Source organism: Leucoraja erinacea, unplaced genomic scaffold (genome assembly GCF_028641065.1).
Source record: "Leucoraja erinacea ecotype New England unplaced genomic scaffold, Leri_hhj_1 Leri_254S, whole genome shotgun sequence".
Classification (NCBI taxonomy): Eukaryota; Metazoa; Chordata; class Chondrichthyes; order Rajiformes; family Rajidae; genus Leucoraja; species Leucoraja erinaceus.
In genome coordinates, this window is record NW_026576155.1 from 97,796 (window position 1) to 114,908 (window position 17,113).

Genomic DNA, 17,113 nt, shown 5'->3' on the forward strand with positions numbered 1-17,113 from the left:
TTTCACACAGAGAGTTGTGAGCCTGTGGAATTCTCTGCCTCAGAGGGTGGTGGAGGCCAGTTCTCTGGATACTTTCATGAGAGAGCTAGATAGGGCCCTTAAAGATAGCAGAGTCAGGGGATAAGGGGAGAAGGCAGGAACGGGGTACTGATTGGGGATGATCAGCCATGATCACATTGAATGGCGGTGCTGGCTCGAAGGGCCAAAAAGCCTCCTCCTGCGTCTATTGTCTATTGTCTATTCTATTGTAAAATGCTGGAGAAACTCAGGCCGAAACGTTGCCTATTTCCTTCGCTCCATAGATGCTGCCGCACCCGCTGAGTTTCTCCGGCATTTTTATCTACTTTCGATTTTCCAGCATCTGCAGTTCCTTCTTAAACATGAGTACAATCGAGCTGCCCACAGTGTGTACAGACGCAGTTTAGTTTAGAGATACGGCACGGAAACAGGCCCTTACGGCCCACCGAGCTCGCACTGACCAGTAATCCCTGCACACTAACACTATCCTACACACACCGGGGACATTTCACATTTATACCAAGCCAATTAACCTGCAATCCTGCACGTCTTTGGAGTGTGGGAACAAACCGGAGCACCCGGAGAAAACCCACGCAGGTCACGGGGAAAACGTGCAAGCACCGTACAGACAGCACCCGTAGTCAGGATGGAACCCGGGTCTCTGGAGCTGTGAGGCAGCAGCTCTACTGCTGCCACACCGTGCTATCCAGCCAGCAAAAAGACTATACATGATTACAATCGAGCCGTCCGCAGAGTACAGATACAGGATAAAGGGGATAACGTGAATGACCTTTAGTGCAACGTAAAGCCAGTAAAGTCCAATTAAAGATAGTCCGAGGGTCTCCAATGAGGAAAGTAGGAGGCCAGGACCGCCCTCTAGTTGGTGAGAGGACGTTTCAGTTGCCTGTTTACAGCCGGGAAGAAACTGCCCCTGAATGTGGAGGTGTGTGTTGTCACACTTCTGTACCTCTTGCCTGTTGGGGGAGGGGTGATGAGGGAGAGGACGGGGGTGAGACTGGTCCTTGATTATGCTGCTTAGTTTCAGTCAGTCTGACGCGTCCTGAAACCTCACTGATCCATGTTCTCCAGGACCTGAGGGCCTGAGCTAAAGGGAGATCCCTCGTCCTCCTGCGCTCCATGGACTAGTCCCAGCTTACTCAACCTCTCCCTGTGGCTCACACCCTCTTGTCCCGGACAACATACTCGTAAATCTTCTCGGCACACTTTCTAGCTTAACGACATCTTTCCTGTTACCTATGATGCCCAAAGCTGTAAATTCCATCAACCATTCCTCAGCCCACCTGGCCAACCGATCGAAATCTTGCTGCAATATTTGAGATCTTATAGAGGTGTATAAAATCATGAGAGGAATAGATCAGGTAGATGCACAGAGTCTCTCGCCCAGAGTTGGGGAATCGAGCACCAGAGGACATAGGTTCAAGGTGAAGGGGAAAATAGGATAGGAATCCAAGGGGTAACTTTTTCACACAAGGGGTGGTGGGTGTATGGAACGAGCTGCCAGAGGAGGTAGTTGAGGCTGGGACTACCCCATCGTACAAGAAACAGTTGGACAGGTACATGGATAGGACAGGTTTGGAGGGATATGGACCAAGCGTAGGCAGGTGGGACTAGTGCAGCTAGGACATTGTTGGCTGGTGTGGGCGAGTTGGGCCGAAGGGCCTGTTTCCACACCGTATCACTCTATGACTAACCATCTTCATGATCCACAATACCACCCACTTTTACATTTAAGAAAGAACTGCAGATGCTGTAAAAATTTGGTAGACAAAAATGCTGGAGAAACTCAGCGGGTGAGGCAGTGACCTGAAACGTCACCTATTCCTTCGCTCCATAGATGCTGCCTCACCCGCTGAGTTTCTCCAGCATTTTTGTCTACCCACTTTTATATCATCTGCAAACCTGATAATCATGCCATGTGCATTCTCATCCACATCATCTCTATCCATTGTGCTTGCAACAAGGTGGCTAATGTATTTTTGCAACACTCGCAACGGGCATATTATGTGCAGTTTTGGTCCCCTAATATGATGAAGGACATTCTTGCTATTGAGGGAGTGCAGCATAGGTTCACAAAGTAAATTCCCGGGATGGCGGGACTGTTATATGCTGAGAGAATGGAGCAGCTGGGCTTGGACACTCTGTAGTTTAGAAGGATGAGAGGGAATGTCATTGAAACACGTAAGATTGTTAAGGGCTTGGACACGCTAGAGGCAGGAAACATGTTGCCAATGTTGGGGGAGTCCAGAACCAGGGGCCACAGTTTAAGAATAAGGAGTAAGCCATTCAGAACGGAGATGAGGAAACATTTTTTCTCACAGAGAGTGGTGAGTCTGTGGAATTCTCTGCCTCAGAGGGCAGTGGAGGCAGGTTCTCTGGATGCTTTCAAGAGAGAGCTAGATAGGGCTCTTAAAGATAGCGGAGGCAGGGGATATGGGGAGAAGGCAGGAACGGGGTACTGATTGGGGATGATCAGCCATGATCACATTGAATGGCGGTGCTGGCTCGAAGGGCCAAATGGCCTACTCCTGCACCTATTGTCTATTGGCTGATGAAAGATTTACTGTCATTGGATCTGCAGGAACATTAACCCTGATGTGGAGTTTGAAGTTCACAACTACAATATCACGACACTGGACAACTTCCAGCACTTCATGGACCGAATCAGGTCAGATACGTGGCTCATATCACCCATTGTGTTTCTCTCTCTCTGTAGATGCTGCTTGACCTGTCCACCTTCCTTAAGGGCCTGTCCCACTTGGGGGTCATTTACGCGACATCCTAAAAATTGGTTGGCGCGTTGTGACGCGCGCATGGCACGTGGTGAGGTGCAGTGGCGTATGGGATAACGCGCGGTGCCCCAGGATTTTGGAATGTTCAAATCCTCGCGCGCCACCTGCGTGACGTATCCCTTGCGCACGCCGAAGTACTGACGGCGACCGTGTAGTGCGTGGTTACGCACTGTGACGCACGAACGTTGCCAATGCTAATTTATTATTCGTCACTGTGCGTCAACGTCTGGAACCTTGCGCCACTGGCGCGCCATTTGAGCGCCGCACCATGTGACCACCCGGGTATAAAATGCGCATAGTTTTAAAAATTTTCACTGGGAAAATCCATGCCACGGAGATCGGACTAAGTACAAACGATATCGCAAATGGCTCCCAAGAAGCAGGGCCCTCTAGAGCACTTGGCGAGCGGCTGTCATACTGCTAGAGGATTTTCACGCGACAGTAAGTACTGGCCTGTCGCGTAAATTACGCCCAAGTGGGACAGGCCCTTAAATCCTCTGTCCTTATAGAGTGGATCCCGCCTCCTTCGAGGACTCCGCTCATACTCACTCGTCCCCGGCCTATTGACAACCCCGATCCCGACCAAAGATCATCGAGCGGATCTTTGATCCCGACAGTGAAGCCCAGACACAGAAGGTGCACGGCCGTGCCGGCGGCTTTGCGCAGGATGCGGTACGGCCAGAGCTCGGCACTCGTCCGCGCTCAGCGGCTCTGCCATTGCGGCCGCCAGCGCAGGCATCCTTGCATCGCCGTAGTCTCGGGCCCGGGAGGCACCAAAGATGACGGAATTCTGCGGGCTGGATAATTTCGGGTTACAGGTCGCATTCAGCCTGGGGGCCGTAGCGTGCCGACCCCTGCTTTATACTTTAGAGATACAGCGCATAAACAGGCCCTTCGGCCCACCGAGTCCGCATGGACTAGCGATCCCCCCCCCCCCGTACACTAGCACTATCCTACACACACAATTTACACAAGCCAATTAACCTACAAACCTGCACGTCTTTGGAGTGCGGGAGGAAACCGGAGAACCCAGAGAAAACCCACGCAGGTCACGTGGAGAACGTGCAAACTCCGTACAGACAGCACCCGCAGTCGGGATTGAATCCGGGTCTCTGGCGCTGTGAGGCAGCAACCGTGCTGGCGCGTGATGCCGCGGCAAAGAGTTTGCCATCGTGCCTGTACATCGCCGCGCCGGCTCTGACAAGGGGCACTAACTCCGTACTGTGTCTGTATTCCAACTAGGGGCGGTGGGTTAATCGAGGGGAAGGCCGTGGACCTCGTGCTCAGCTGCGTGGACAACTTCGAAGCACGGATGGCCATTAACGTGGTGAGTGGCCGTTATATGGAACTGGTGTGGCACGGTGGCGTAGTGGGTAGAGCTGCTGCCTCACTGTAGAGTCGGCATGGTGGCCTCTTTGTTCTCAGCGGTTACACCAATATTCAATGCCGATTGATGGATCATTTGCCGCAAGGTTATAGAATCATAGCGTGATACATTTGAAACAGGCCCACGCCGGCCAACATGTCCCATCTACACTAGTCCCACCTTGCTCACACCGACCAACATGCCCCATCTACACTAGTCCCACCTTGCCCACACCGACCAACATGCCCCATCTACACTAGTCCCATCCCACACACCGACCAACATGCCCCATCTACACTAGTCCCACCTTCCCACACCGACCAACATGCCCCATCTACACTAGTCCCACCTTGCCCACACCGACCAACATGCCCCATCTACACTAGCCCCACCACTCTAGTCCCACCCCGACCAACATGTCCCATCTACACTAGTCCCACTAGTCCCACATGCCCGACCAACATGTCCCATCTACACCAGCCACCCCTAGCCCCATCTACACTAGTCCCCCGACCAACATGCCCCATCTACACTAGTCCCATCTGCCCCACCGACCAACATGCCCCATCTACACTAGTCCCACCCCGACCAACATGTCCCATCTACACTAGTCCCACACCGACCAACATGCCCCATCTACACTAGCCCCACCCCGACCAACCCCCACTACGACCAACATGCCCCATCTACACTAGCCCCATCACCTTAGTCCCACACCGACCAACATGCCCCATCTACACTAGCCCCACCTTGCCCAAACCGACCAACATGCCCCATCTACACTAGCCCCACCTTGCCCACACAGACCAACATGCCCCATCTACAGTAGCCCCACCTGCCAGCATTTGGTCCATGTCCCTCTAAACCTGTCCTATCCACCTGTTCCTTAAACGTTGGGATAGTCGCAGCCTCAACTACCTCCTCTGGCAGCTCGTTCCATACACCCACCACCCTTTCTGTGAAAACATTACACCTCAGATTCCTATTAAATCTTTTCCCCTTCACCTTGAACCTATGCCCTCTGGTCCTCGATTCCCTTACTCTGGGCAAGAGACTCTGTGCATCTACCTGATCTATTCCTCTAATGATTTTGTATCTCTACAAGATCTCCCCTCATCCTCCTACTCTCTATGGAATAGAGACCCAGCCTACTCAACCTCTCCCTATAGCTCACACCCTCTAGTCCTGGCAACATCTTCTCTGAGCCCTTTCAAGCTTGACAACATCTTTCCTATAACATGGTGCCCAGAACTGAACACAATACTCTAAATGCGGCCTCACCAACGATGTCTTATACAACTGCAACATGACCTCCCAATTTCTTTGTTAGACAAAAGTGCTGGAGAAACTCAGCGGGTGCAGCAGCATCTATGGAGCGAAGGAAATAGTCTGAAGAAGGGTTTCGGCCCGAAACGTTGATTATTTCCTTCGCTCCATAGATGCTGCTGCACCCGCTGAGTTTCTCCAGCACTTTTGTCCACCTTCGATTTTCCAGCATCTGCAGTTCCTTCTTAAACTCCCAATTTCTATACTCAATATTCTGACTGATGAAGGCCAAAGTGCCAAAAGCCTTTTTGACCACCTTATCTACCTGCAATTCGACCTTCAGGGATCCTCCTGTGCTCCTGGGAATAGAGTCCCAGCCTGCCCCCAACCTTTCTCCCCGTATCCCAGTCCCTCTAGTCCTGGCGGCATGGTGGTAAATGTTGTGTTTGAAGTTCTCTCTGTTCTCCAGGCCTGCAATGAGCTTCCCCAGGTGTGGATGGAGTCCGGAGTGAGTGAGAACGCCGTCTCAGGACATATCCAGCTCATTATTCCCGGAGAAACTGCCTGCTTCGCGGTACGTGCCTGCATTTTCCATCACTTCATCATCGCTCTTCCACAGGCTAAACTGGATTGATGGATCCATAATAATCACATGTACTTCGAAACATAGAGAATAGGTGCAGGAGCTGGCCATTTAGCCCTTCAATATAATCATGGCTGATCATCCACAATCAGTACCCCGTTCCTGCCTTCTCTCCATATCCCCTGACTCCGCTATCTTTAAGAGCATTATTTAGCTCTCTCTTGAAAGTATCCAGAGAACCGGCCTCCACCGCCCTCTGAGGCAGAGAATTCCACAGACTCACAACACTCTGTGTGAAAAAGTGTTTCCTCGTCTCCGTTCTAAATGGCTTCCCACTTAACGGCCTGTCCCACTGTAGGAGCTAATTCAAGAGTTCTCACGAGTTTCCCCTGATTCGAACTCGGAGAATTACGGTAATAGCCGCTTGTAGGTACTCGGGGCTCTCGTGGACATTTTTCATCATGTTGAAAAAAACTTCACGAGCTTACTGCGTTTCCCGAGTACCTGCCGTTAGCGTTACGAGCCACTAAGAGTCGTCCCGAGCTCCGACGTACCCGCTACGTACATTCTACGTGCTTACCACTAGTAACTCGGGAGAGCTCTTGGGTAAACTCGTATAGTGGGACAGGCCCTTTATTCTTAAACTGTGGCCCCTGGCTCTGGACTCCCCCAACATCGGGAACATGTTTCCTGCCTCCAGCGTGTCCAAACTCTTAATAATCTTATATGTTTCAATAAAATCCCTCCAAACTCCAGAGTATACAAGCCCAGCCGCTCCCATTCTCTCAGCATATGACAGTCCCGCTATCCCGGGAATTAACCTGGGGAACTAATTGCAACATTTTCCAGGAGTGTATATGAAAAACAAAGATTTTTACAAATGATCCCAGGAATGAGTGGGATAACATACGATGAGTGTTTGTCGGCACTGGGCCTGTACCCGCTGCAGTTTGGAAGGATGAGGGGGTAACCTCATTGAAACTTCCAGAACAGTGAGAGGCCTGGATAGAGTGGATGTGGAGAGGATGTTTCTACTAGTGGGAGAGTCTAGGACTAGAGGTCACAGCCTCAGAATTAAAAGATGTTCTTTTAGGAAGGGATGAGGAGACATTTTTTAGGCAAGAGGGCGGTGAATCTGTTTAACTCTTTGACAATAGACAATAGGTGCAGGAGTAGGCCATTCGGCCCTTCGAGCCAGCACCGCCATTCAATGTGATCATGGTTGATCATCCCCAATCAGTATCCCGTTCCTGCCTTCTCCCCATATCCCCTGACTCCTCTATCTTTAAGAACGCTATCTAGCTCTCTCTTGAAAGTATCCAGAGAACCGGCCTCCACCGCCCTCTGAGGCAGAGAATTCCACAGACTCACCACTCTCTGTGAGTAAAAGTGTTTCCTCGTCTCCGTTCTAAATGGCTTACCCCTTATTCTTAAACTGTATGGCCCCTGTTTCTGCACTCCCCCAATTTCGGGAACATGTTTCCTGCGTCTAGCGTGTCCAAACCTTTAATAATCTTATATGTTTCAATAAGATCTCCTCTCATCCTTCTAAACTCCAGAGTGTACAAGCCCAGCTGCTCCATTCTCTCAGCATATGACAGTCCCGCCATCCCGGGAATTAACCTTGGTTGCCTGATAACAGCTGGGCACACACTGTCCATGAATCTGGAGGTGTGCAGATACAGGATAAAGGGAATAACGTAAGGTCAAGATACAGTCTGATTAAAGATGGTACAGGAATGAACTGCAGATACTGGTTTAAACCGAAGATAGACACAAAAAACTGGAGTAACTCAACGGGACAGGCAGCATCTCTGGAGAGAAGGAATGGGTGACGTTTCGGGTCCGAAGAAGGTTGTCGATCTGAAACTTCTTCCATTCCTTCTCTCCAGAGACACTGCCAGTCCCGTTGAGTTACTCCAGCACTCTGTGTGTATGTTTAATGTAACAACTGTTGCAAGGTTTGTTCAATGGCCTTTGTTGCCGTTGCAGTGTGCACCCCCCCTGGTGGTGGCGGCCAACATTGATGAGAGGACCTTGAAGCGAGAGGGGGTGTGCGCTGCCAGCCTGCCCACGACCATGGCCATCGTGGCCGGCCTCCTGGTACAGAACGTCCTCAAGTAAGTGCAAACCAGAACACTGCCCTTTCCGTTCGTTCGTTCTGGGCCTCGTCCGCTGTCAGATAGTGAGGCCCAGTGCAAATTGCAGGAGCAGCACCGCATATTTCGCTTGTGGGCAGCTTACACCCCCAGCGGTATGAACACTGACTTTCAAGATGCTTTCACCCAGAGAGTTGTGAATTTGTGGAATTCCCTGCCACAGAGGTCAGTGGAGGCCAAATCACTGGACGGATTTAAGAGAGAGTTAGATAGAGCTCTAGGGGCTAGTGGAATCAAGGGATATGGGGAGAAGGCAGGCACGGGTTATTGATTGTGGACAATCAGCTATGATCCCAATGAATGGCGGTGCTGGCTCGAAGAGCCGAATGGCCTCCTCCTGCACCTATTTTCTTTGCTTCTATGTACGAGAGAGCTAGATAGGGCTCTTAAAAATAGCGGAGTCGGGGGATATGGGGAGAAGGCAGGAACGGGGTTGTGATTGGGGATGATCAGCCATGATCACATTGAATGGCGGTGCTGGCTCAAAGGGCAGAATGGCCTACTCCTGCACCTATTGTCTATTGACCTCTCATTTCAAACATTCCCATCTTTAAACCAGCGCCGCTTCAAACCAAGTCTGGTGTCGTTAAGAGTCACGGGTTCACACCGCTCGGAAACAGGCCCTTCGGCCCAACTTGCCCACGCCGACCAACACGTCCCGTCTACACTAGTCCAAACTGCCTGCGTTTGGCCCATATCCCTTCAAACCTGCCCTATCCATGAGTATGAAGAAGGGTCTCGATCCCGAAACATCAGTCTGAAGAAGGGTCTCGACCCGAAACGTCACCCATTCCTTCTCATCAGTGATGCTGCCTGTCCCACTGAGTTACTCCAGCAGTTTGTGTCTACTATCCATGTACCTGTCTAATTGTCTCTGAAACATCGTTATAATACTAACTCCAACTACCTCAATGGTCCAGTGGCACTTTAGTGTCACCAGTGACTCGTATGTGGAAAAACATACTTTGCTAATAAAGTATGATTATGATTACAGTGAAATTCATTTTTTTGCAGACAGTCCAGTAAAGGTCTTAAGGCCCTGTCCCACTTTCCCGAGTTACTCACGAACTCTTCCGAGTTTTCCCCTTGATTCGAACTCGGGGAATGTCGGTAACGAGCTCGTAGGAGTCCGTAGATGTTTGGTAGCGGCTTGTAATTCCAGCCGTGGGAACTCGGGGCATCAGGTAAGTAGGGACGTTGAAAAATGTCCACGAGTTAAAAAAAAATAGCCCGAGTACCTTCTAAACTCCAGAGTGTACAAGCCCAGCCACTCCATTCTCTCAGCATATGACAGTCCCGCCATCCCGGGAATTAACCTGGTGAACCTACGCTGCACTCCCTCAATAGCAAGAATGCTGGGATCTTGCGTAAAACACAAAGTGCTTGAGGAACTCAGAGGTCACAGGCGCACAGCCGTACAGCAGGGAATCGGGCCCTTCGACCCAGCTTGCCCATGCCGACCCAGGACCCATCCGTTAGTCTCAAGAACTGCCCATGTTTTCATGCTTGTTTAATCCAATTAATTGGCGATAATCTATGTGGTGCAGTAGTGCAGGTGTTCAAACACACAGATGCTGCCTGACCCGCTGAGTTACTCCAGCACTCTGTGAAACGTCACCTATCCATGTTCTCCACAGATGCTGCCTGACCCGCTGAGTTACTCCAGCATTTTGTATCTTCACAAGAAACTTCCATATGGGTGTGTACTATTTCTCAGCATTAGTTGAAAATCTAAATAGTGTAGAGTGGCTTAGAGATGCAATGATGCAGAGGAGCAGCTTTTGTAGAACGGTCGGAGGGGAGGAGATGGTCTGGGGGTGTAAGCTGCCCAAGCGAAATATGAGGTGCTGTTCCTCCAATTGGCGCTGGCTCTCACTCTGACAATGGAGGAGGCCCAGGACAGAAAGGTCAGATTGGGAATGGGAGGGGGAGTTAAATTGCTGAGCCACCGATAGATCAGGTAGGTTAAGGCGGACTGAGCGGAGGTGTTCAGCGAAATGATCGCCGAGCCTGCGCTTTGTCTCGCTGTTGTACAGAAGTTGACACCTGGAACAGCGGATGCAGTAGATGAGGTTGGAGGAGGTGCAGGTGAACCTCTGCCTCACCTGGAAAGGACTGGGTGGAGGCAAAGGTGGGGAAGTAAAGGAACAGGTGTTGCATCTCCTGCAGTTGCAGGGGAGGGGGTGGTTTGGATGGGAGATGGTCTGACAGCTTGTCCCACGGTGGCGCAGCGGTAGAGTCGCTGCCTTAAGGGCCTGTCCCACTGTACGAGCTAATTCAAGAGTTCTACCGCGTTTCCCCTGATTCGAACTCGGGAGAATTACGGTAATGGCCGCTCGTAGGTACTCTGGGCTCTCATGGACATTTTTCAACGTTTCAAATCTTCACAAGTTTTACCGCTTACCGCTTTTACCGAGTACCTGCTGTTAGCGTTATGAGCCGCTAAGAGACGACCCCGAGCTCCGACGTACCCGCTACGTACATTCTACGTGCTTACCGCGAGTTTGATTTTTTTTTTAACTTGGGAGAGCTCTTGAATTCCCTTGTACAGTTGGACAGACCTATTACAGCGCTTGCAGCACCGCAGACCCGGGTTCGATCCCGACTGCGGGTGCTGTCTGTACGGAGTTTGTACGTTCTCCCCGTGATGGGAGAGTCCAGAACCAGGGGCCACAGTTTAAGAATAAGGAGTAAGCCATTTAGAACGGAGACAAGGAAACACTTTTTCTCACAGAGAGTGGCGAGTCTGTGGAATTCTCTGCCTGCGAGGGCGGTGGAGGCCGGTTCTCTGGATGTTTTCAAGACGGAGCTAGATAGGGCTTTAAAAATAGCGGAGTCAGTGGATATGGGGAGAAGGCAGGAGCGGGGTACTGATTGTGGATGATCAGCCACGATCACATTGAATGGCGGTGCTGGCTCGAATGGCCGACTCCTGCACCTATTGTCTATTATGACCTGCGCGGGTTTGCTCCGAGATCTTTGGTTTTCTTCCCATGCTACAGGTTTGTAGGTTAATTGGCTTTGTGTATGTGTAAAGGGTGCAGGATTGTGTTAAAGGGCTGTCGCACTAAACGCGAGTTTAGGAGAGTTTGAAAAAAATGTCATGTTGAAGACCTCCTTCTACTATGTTGAAGACTATCTACGACTACCTTCGACTACCCTCGATTACCTACGACTAACACGCCAAACTACTTCGACTAAACCTACGAGTAAAAAAATATCGATTTTTTTCCATGGTGATCTTTTTTACTCGTGGAATTTTTCAACATGTTGAAGAAAAACGCCGCGACCTAGCTGAGGCCTCGAGTACGCGGGGACTACTCTCGAGCATAAAGGAAAGTTACAAAGACCTCGTGTCGACCATTCTGCGAGTACGAGTCGAGGGCAAACTCGCCAAAACTCGCGGATTAGGTCGCCCAAGTGGGACAGCCCTTTTAGTGTGCGGGAATAGCTGGTCAGCACGGACTGGATGGGACGAAGGGCCTGTTTCCGTTTGTGTGTGTGTGTGTCAGTGAGTAACTCGGCCCTTTGTTTCCTTTCTGCTCTGCAAGGTATCTGTTGGGCTTTGGCTCGGTGAGTTACTACCTGGGGTACAACGCCATGCAGGACTTCTTCCCCACCATGAGGCTGAAGCCAAACCCGCAATGTGATGACAGGAGCTGCTGTCTCCAGCAAGAGCAGTACAAGGTGGGACGGGCCGAGCGGCCAGACACACCACCCCATTACTATCCAATGTTCATAAGTGATAGGAGCAGAATAAGGCCATCTGGTCCACTCCGCCATTCGATCATGGCTGATCTATCTTCCCCCTCTCAATCCCTGGCGGTTCTGCTGCCCTGTCCAACTGCAGTAGGACCTCCTTGCTCCTAAACCCAAATCCTCTTGCAATCAAAGCCAACATGCCATTAGCTTTCTTCACTGCCTGCGGTACCTGCATGCCTACTTTCAGTGACTGATGTACAAGCACACCCAGGTCTCGTTCCACCTTCTCTTCTAACCTGACACCATTCAGATAATAATCTGTCATCCTGTTCTTGCCACCAAAGTGGATAACCTCACATCTATCCACATTATACTGCATCTGCCATGCATCTGCCCACTCACCCAACCTGTCCAAGTCACCCTGCAGCCTCATAGCATCCTCATCGCAGCTCACACTGCTACCCAGCTTTGTGTCATCCACAAACTTAGAGAAGTCGCATTTAATTCCTTTGTCGAAATCGTTAATATATATTGTAAACAACTGGGGTCCCAGCACTGAGCCTTACGGCATCCCACTAGTCACTGCCTGCCATTCTGAAAAGGACCCGTTAATTCCTACTCTTTGCTTCCTGTCTGCCAACCAGTAGACTGCAGACCATCAGGACTTGGAGATGTACCTGCCTTCAGTCCCAACAGTTTACCTAACACCATGGACCCCCAGGACCAGAGGGTACAGCCTCAGAATTAGAATTAGGGGCAGCACAGTGGTACAGTGCCAGAGACCCGGGTTTGATCCTGACTACGGGTACTGTCTGCACGGAGTTTGTACCTTCTCCCCCTGACCTGCGTGGGTTTTCTCTGGGTGCTCCTGTTCCATAGGTGATAGGAGCAGAAATTGGCCATTCGGCCCATCAAGTCTCCTCCGCCATTCAATCGTGTCTGATCTATCTCCCCCTCCTAACCCCATTCTCCTGCCTTTTCCCCATAAACCCCGACACCACCACTCATCAAGAATCCATCAATCTCCGCCTTAAAAATACCCATTGACATGGCCTCCACACCCGTCTGTGGCAATGAATTCCACAGATTCACCGCCCTCTGACTAAAGAAATTCCTCCTCTTATTCCTATAGGAACATCCTTTTATTCTGAGGCTGTGACCTCAAGTCCTACACTCTCTTACTAGTGGAAACATCCTCTCCACATCCACTCTATCCAGGCCTTTCACTATTCGGTAAGTTTCAATGAGGTCCCCCTCCCCTCATCCTTCTAAACTCCAGCGAGTACAGGCCCAGTGTCGTCAAACGCTCATCGTACGTTATTCTCACAAGGGTGCCACTGATTCCTGGGATCACATTGGTTTGCATTCCCTGTGATATCCTCTGGTACCATAGATACATAGAAAATAGGTGCAGGAGTAGGTCATTTGGCGCTTCGAGTCTGCACCGCCATTCAATATGATCATGGCTGATCATCCAACTCAATATCCCGTACCTGCCTTCTCTCCATACCCCCTGATCCCTTTAGCCACAAGGGCCACATCTATCTCCCTCTTAAATATAGCCAATGAACTGGCCTCAACTACCTTCTGTGGCAGAGAGTTCCAGAGATTCACCACTCTCTGTGTGAAAAATGTTTTTCTCATCTCGGTCTTAAAGAATTTCCCCTCTATCCTTAAGCTGTGACCCCTTGTCCTGGACTTCCCCAACATCGGGAACAATCTTCCTGCATCTAGCCTGTCCAACCCCTTAAGAATTTTGTAAGTTTCTATAAGATCCCCCCTCAATCTCCTAAATTCTAGTGAGTACAAGCCGAGTCTATCCAGCCTTTCTTCATATGACAGTCCTGACATCCCAGGAATCAGTCTGGTGAACCTTCTTTGTACTCCCTCTATGGCAATAATGTCCTTCCTCAGATTTGGAGACCAAAACTGTACGCAATACTCCAGGTGTGGTCTCACCAAGATCCTGCAGCAGAACCTCCCTGCTCCTATACTCGAATCCTTTTGCTGTGAGTGCTAACATACCATTCGCTTTCTTCACTGCCTGCTGCACCTGCATGCCTGAGGACCTTGGGAAACCCATGATGAACGTTAGGTTTCTCCGAAAAGGAGCTGTGGCTTTGTACAGTGGGACGCATTTGGATGGGAGGCGAGGAGGAATTTCTTTAGAGGGTGGTGAATCTGTGGCTGTGGAGGCCTCGTCAGTGGGTATTTTTAAGGCGCGTTCCTCTGGATGCTCTGGTTTTCCTTCCACATCCGTGGAAATAAGACGTGCAGGTTTGAAGGTTAATTGGCTTCTGTAAATCACCCCTGGTTTGTAGGTAATGGGTGGGAAATTGGGATAACATGGAACTAGTGAGAACCGATGGTCGGCAGGGACTCGGTGGGCCGAAGGGCCTGTCTCCACACTGTCTCTGAACTAAACTAAAGGTGGAGGGTTTACAAGGACGTGGCCGGAGAGGTTTAGTTTGGAGATACAGCGCAGAAACTGGCCCTTCGGCCCACCGGGTCCATGCCGACCAGCATCCCCCGCACACTAACACTATCCTACACACACACTAGGGACAAGTTTTACATTTATACCAAGCCAAATAGCCTACAAACCCGTACGTCTTTGGAGTGTGGGAGGAAAGTGGAGATCTCGGAGAAAACCCACACAGGTCATGGGGAGAACGTGCAGACTCTGTACAGACAGCGCCCATAGTCGGGATCGAACCCGGGTCTCCAGCGCTGCATTCACTGTACAGGCAGCAACTCTACCGCTGCGCCACCGTGACCACTTGGACAGGCGAAGACTTTATTCCTTGGAGCGCAGGAGGACGAGGGGTGATTGTGTAGAGGCGTACAGGGTGAGGTTGTCAGAGCTGTAAAAGAACACTGGCTCCCCAGTTCACAACGTCATGTTCGGAGCCGAGCGCCAGAGGGGAATGGGCACGCTAACTGTGATTTCTTGCAATTTCTCATCCCCATCTCTTACAGAAAAGAGAAGCGGAACGACCAAAGACAGAAACAGTGGAGGATAAGGAGGAGGAAGACATGAAACATGAAGACAATGACTGGGGTGAGTGCAGATTGTGCTGTGGCCGATGCCAGGCCCAGTGGAGTTTAACCTCACCTGTCAGATACAGGTGTACACGGGTACACTGACAGACCACAGTTTAAGAATAAGGAGTAAGCCATTTAGAACGGAGACGAAGAAACACTTTTTCTCAGAGTGGTGAGTCTGTGGAATTCTCTGCCTCAGAGAGGAGGCAGGTTCTCTGGATGCTTTCAAGAGAGAGCTAGATAGGGCTCTTATAAATAGTGGAGTCAAGGGATATGGGGAGAAGGCAGGAACGGGGTACTGATTGGGGATGATCAGCCATGATCACATTGAATGGCGGTGCTGGCTCGAAGGGGCCGAATGACCTACTCCTGTTGCCTATTTCCTTCGCTCCATAGGCGCTCCATAGTTTCTCCAGCACTTTTGTCTACCTTCGAAGAGATATCTTAAGTGCTTGTGTATGCAAAAATTGAATTTCACTACAGGTGCACAACCTTTTATCCGAAAGCCTTGGGACCAGACACTTGTCGGATTTCGGACATTTTCGGATTTCAGAATGGAAGATTTTTAGCGTAGATTAGGTAGGTAGCGCGGGCGGCTTGAAAAGTCTGGAGCAGCTGCCTCCTCCCCGGAGACCGGGGAATCATTGCATAAATGTTAGTCAGTTAGTTTGGAGGGATTTTATGTGGTGGTGGTGGTGGTGGAGTAGGGGTGAAGGGGGAAACTTTAATTCTTAGTCCCCTACCTGGTCGGCGACTCCCAACCTCGCGGAGCTGGGGGCTCCGTCCGGCCGCGGGCGGCGCCGGTTGTAGCTCCGACCCCGGCAACTCTACCCCTGGCTGCGAGGCGCTCCAAATCCAGCGCGGCCCGCGGCCGGACATCCCAGCTCCGGGAATGTCGGGAGTCGGCGGCGTCGCAGCGCTGGGATACCAGCGGGGAGCGGGCAATGCCTTACCGGGTCGCCGTGCGGCAAGCTCCGGAGCGCTGTGGCCGCCGACACACAACATCGCGGAGCGTCGCTGGATTTGGAGCCGCGGAGCTGGGGGCTCCGTCCGGCCGCGGGCGGCGCCGGTTGGAGCTCCGACCCCGGCAACTCTACCCCTGGCTGCGCGGCTCCAAATCTAGCGACGCTCCGCGATGTTGTGTGTCGGCGGCCACAGCGCTCCGGAGCTTGCCGCACGGCGACCCGGTAAGGCATTGCCCGCTCCCTGCTGGTATCCCAGCACTGCGACGCCGCCGACTCCCGACATTCGCGGAGCTGGGCGTCCGGCCGCGGGCCGCGCTGGATTTGGAGCGGCTCGCAGCCAGGGGTAGAGTTGCCGGGGTCGGAGCTACAACCGGCGCTTCCCGCAGCCCCACCGGCCACAGCGCTGCGGAGCTTACTACACGGCGACCCGGTAAGGCATTGACCGCTCCCCGCCTCTCCGACCAGGTAGGGGACTAAGAATTAAAGTTTACCCCTTCACCCCCCTTCACATAAAAGCCCTCCAAACTAACTGACTAACATTTAAGCAATGATTTACAGATGTTTAAGCGTCTCCCGGTCTCCAGGGAGGAGGCAGCCGCTACAGTAGTACAGACCTGGGTTGACCGTGGGTCGTTTTGGGTCAAGTTTGGCGCCAAACGCGAGCTTTGGTGCGCAGACGACATCTGGAAAAAATGGCCGGTTTTCGGAGCTTTTCGGTTTCTGGAACACCAGATAAAAGGTTGTGCACCTAAGCTGTGGTGTGCAGGCGTGGGCTAATGGGCCAGGAATGAAGGGTTTAGTTTATTGTACCGGCGTATTATTTAGTTTATTATACCGAGGTACAGTGAAAAGCTTTTTGGTGCGTGCTAACCAGTCAGCGGAAAAACAATACGTAATTACAATCGAGCCATTTACAGTGTACAGATACAGGATAAGTGAATAATGTGAACAACGTTTAGTGCCAGATAAAGCTAGTAAAGTCCGATCAAAGATATTCCGAGGCTCATCGATGCCAGGGATGATGCGTCAAAGTTGCTATACAAATGCACAACCTGTCTTTCTTTCCAGGTATTGAGCTGGTCTCGGAGATCTCTGAAGAGGAATTGAAGGCGGCTTCGGGAAGTGTCCCGGATTTACCGCAGGGAATTACCGTGGCTTACACCGTGCCCGATCAAGTACGTTCAGTTATCAATACTAGA

The 17,113-nt window shown here is 51.2% G+C and overlaps 1 protein-coding gene across 2 annotated transcripts in view; it reads left to right on the plus strand.

Moving 5' to 3' along the window:
- The window catches only part of uba5 (ubiquitin-like modifier activating enzyme 5), a 30,019-nt gene that overhangs the window by 10,198 nt on the left and 2,708 nt on the right, over positions 1-17,113 (plus strand). For both annotated transcript variants that reach the window (XM_055630157.1, XM_055630158.1), the window contains exons 5-11: positions 2,618-2,704; positions 4,071-4,155; positions 5,930-6,034; positions 8,036-8,163; positions 11,754-11,889; positions 14,884-14,965; positions 16,983-17,089. In XM_055630157.1, coding sequence (XP_055486132.1) covers positions 2,618-2,704; positions 4,071-4,155; positions 5,930-6,034; positions 8,036-8,163; positions 11,754-11,889; positions 14,884-14,965; positions 16,983-17,089 — 730 coding nt within the window. The remainder of the gene's footprint in view (positions 1-2,617; positions 2,705-4,070; positions 4,156-5,929; positions 6,035-8,035; positions 8,164-11,753; positions 11,890-14,883; positions 14,966-16,982; positions 17,090-17,113) is intronic.